The 2916-nt window shown below is 36.6% G+C and overlaps 1 protein-coding gene across 2 annotated transcripts; it reads left to right on the top strand.

The window, feature by feature from the left end:
• The first annotated feature begins 619 nt into the window (after nt 1-619).
• On the top strand, nt 620-2704 carry LOC104245382 (V-type proton ATPase subunit D-like). 2 transcript variants are annotated; one of them, XM_009800983.2, is made up of 2 exons: nt 620-756; nt 1706-2704. In XM_009800983.2, exon 2 carries the CDS (start codon nt 1724-1726, stop codon nt 2507-2509), a length of 786 nt encoding a protein of 261 aa, XP_009799285.1. In that variant the 5' UTR covers nt 620-756; nt 1706-1723; the 3' UTR covers nt 2510-2704. The 2 variants fall into 2 exon arrangements, with proteins under 2 accessions (XP_009799285.1, XP_009799292.1); XM_009800990.2 differs by having other exon boundaries at nt 748-805.
• The last annotated feature ends 212 nt before the right edge of the window (nt 2705-2916 follow it).

Below are 2916 nucleotides of genomic sequence, written 5' to 3'. Positions count from 1 at the left end.
TATTGCTTGTCAATTCATTTCTCACAGTTCTTCAAAATGCCTTAAAGATATGTTATGATCCAGGGAGTCCATGACATTAGTGCATAGCTAGTTTGATGACTTTGAGGTCCTCTAAGAGTTGAGCACGGAAGGAAATAATTATTTAATCACTGCAATGTACTTAAACTATTTAAGATGCCCAAGCGCACAAGTAATCTGCAAACAGTGAGCATATGATATGTACTGCCATAAATAAGATAATTATAATGATACATACCTTAATAAAATATGGCTCAACTTAGCGGGAGTTAAGAATAAAATTAGAGTTTTGTGATGATAACGTGTAATAAAATAAAAGTAGTGCAGTAAAATGTAAATAAGAAGAGATAGAAAGAAGGGAGAAACGTTTTCTTCTTTCACTTTTGTGTATTTTTCCATTGCAATTACATGGCCTTTTATAGGCATAAAAAGTAAAGATGATGGACATAAAGTAAGAAATTTAATCTTTAAGTTATTCACAATATGGACATCCAATGTAGCATCCAATATAGTATCCAAAGTAGTATCCAATGTACAAACTATTCATAACAGTAAACACATTTTTCATGCTTACAAGTCACAAGTACCAAATTGATCCAACCCGCTACAAAAATTAAAAGGCAACGTTGACGGTTGACCCCACTCCCACTCCCAACCCCAGCTCCTCTCCCAATCCCATCTCATTTGTGTCTGAACTCCTCGCGATCTCTCTCTCTCCCTCTCCGACGAATTCGACTTGTAAGTTCTCATCTGTCTCTAAATTTCCCATTATTACCCTGATCCCCAGGTAGAATGCCAATTCTTAATTTGATATGTCTCTGCTCCCACTGCATAAAGCAAGCATCACCATTGATTTTCTTTACTTGTTTTTTTACTAGTAATATGTATTTCCATCCATAATTGCTACAACCTTGTAATGGTTTACCGATCTGCTCTTCTCTGTACATTTTTCCTAAGAAATGCCCCCAAATAAGAGATAAAAGTAATAAATTTCATGTGATTTACCAACTTCTTCTAGTTATTTAAACGACCGTCGATTATATACTCATATCTAACCAATTGGGTTTAAGTGATGTTAAAGCACACTCCTTGGTGTCCAAAATTGTAGTCGATCCTTGATTTGAGGTTACAAATTTATCTCGATATAGCTAGTAATTAATATTTTTATTATATTCTTAGTTGGAAACTTATGCTTCTCTAGGAGTTGTTTAGCCTTCCAACGATTTATGCGTCAGTAAAAACTATAAAGAATTTCTATTACTTTTAGTTTTGGTTTTTTTAGTTTGTATAATATTGACATGAGATGAGTTTATATGAACTTATGAACTAACATGGCCAATGAGGATTCATAAAGCCAACCTCAACTTGTTTGGCATTGAGGCTTAGTTGTTATTGTTGTGACAAGATTCTTAGCGGAAACCTATGGAGAGTGGTTTCTGGACCTAACAAACATTGCCATAGAGAAAGTCAAATTGGTGATTTGATCTTGTTCACAATTTTTTTTCCTTGGCCTTTATGGCGTGATTTTATATTAGATAAATATTGACTGGCTTCTTTGTTAGTAGGTGAAGAAATGATCTCGTGCTGACTATGGCGTTCTGATGTTAGATTACACTTTGTAAACAATTTACTATCATGTATTAAGGTGATCATTATTCTTTATGAAATCCTTATTTCTTCTTTTCAGCTAAAGTAGCTTGGCAAAATGTCCGGGCAAAGCCAGCGTTTGAATGTCGTTCCTACAGTTACAATGCTTGGTGTGATCAAAGCTCGCCTTGTTGGTGCTACAAGAGGCCATGCTCTGCTCAAGAAGAAGAGTGATGCTTTGACTGTGCAGTTCCGTCAGATTCTAAAGGACATCGTGTCAACGAAGGAGTCAATGGGAGATGTCATGAAAACTTCCTCCTTCGCTCTGACAGAGGTAAAATATGCTGCTGGCGAGAACATTAAGCATGTTGTCCTTGAAAATGTCCAGAGTGCAACAATTAAAGTTCGATCCCGCCAAGATAATATTGCGGGTGTAAAGCTCCCTAAATTCGAGCATTTCTCTGAAGGAGAGACAAAGAATGACCTGACTGGATTAGCTAGAGGGGGGCAACAGGTGCAAGCTTGCCGTGCTGCTTACGTGAAATCTATTGAGTTGCTTGTTGAGCTTGCCTCTCTACAGACATCATTCTTGACTCTTGATGAGGCGATCAAGACCACAAATCGGAGGGTTAATGCATTGGAGAATGTTGTGAAGCCACGGTTGGAGAACACAGTGCTTTACATCAAAGGGGAACTTGATGAACTGGAAAGGGAAGATTTCTTTCGTCTGAAGAAGATACAAGGTTACAAGAAGAGGGAGGTAGAGAGACAGATGCTAGCTTCCAAGCAATATGCAGAGGAGAAGGCTGCAGAAGAAATTTCCTTGAAGAGAGGTATTTCGCTAGGTACAGCCCATAACTTGCTATCCCATGCTTCACAGAAAGACGAGGACATTATTTTCTGATAAGGAGATCAAATGATTTATTTAAATTGCATTGTGTGGCTTGTCTTTACTTGTCCTTCCTTACAAATGGATAATTGATTAGATGGAGAGTCTTTTCGCATTTAATAAAAGCTCTATGCATGTTTGTATTTAAAAGTTAATTTATGGACAACATGGGTGGTTACCTCATTAAATGGAGCTATTCATTCAGCTCTATCATGAGTTCTTTTACAATTTTTTATTCATTGACAATCTTGTTTCTTTTGGGTCGGAATTTTATTTATACTTATTTATGCTGAGCTTACCCTTTCTCTATCACAAAATGGTCATTCATGAAGTTTTACAATTTTTCTACTTCTCCGGTAGCATAGAAGTGGGAAAAATCTTTTAAGCACGGATTGAATTTCATGCACAAAAATTTCTTCCAA

The sequence above is a fragment of the Nicotiana sylvestris genome, chromosome 8, assembly GCF_000393655.2.
Source record: "Nicotiana sylvestris chromosome 8, ASM39365v2, whole genome shotgun sequence".
NCBI lineage: Eukaryota > Viridiplantae > Streptophyta > Magnoliopsida > Solanales > Solanaceae > Nicotiana > Nicotiana sylvestris.
Note: the sequence above shows the minus strand (reverse complement) of the source record. Positions and strands in the feature narration are given on the sequence as shown.

Coding starts and splice junctions, on each gene's coding strand:
- LOC104245382 (XM_009800983.2), top strand. CDS start 1,724: ATGTCCGGGCAAAGCCAGCGTTTGAATGTCGTTCCTACAGTTACAATG.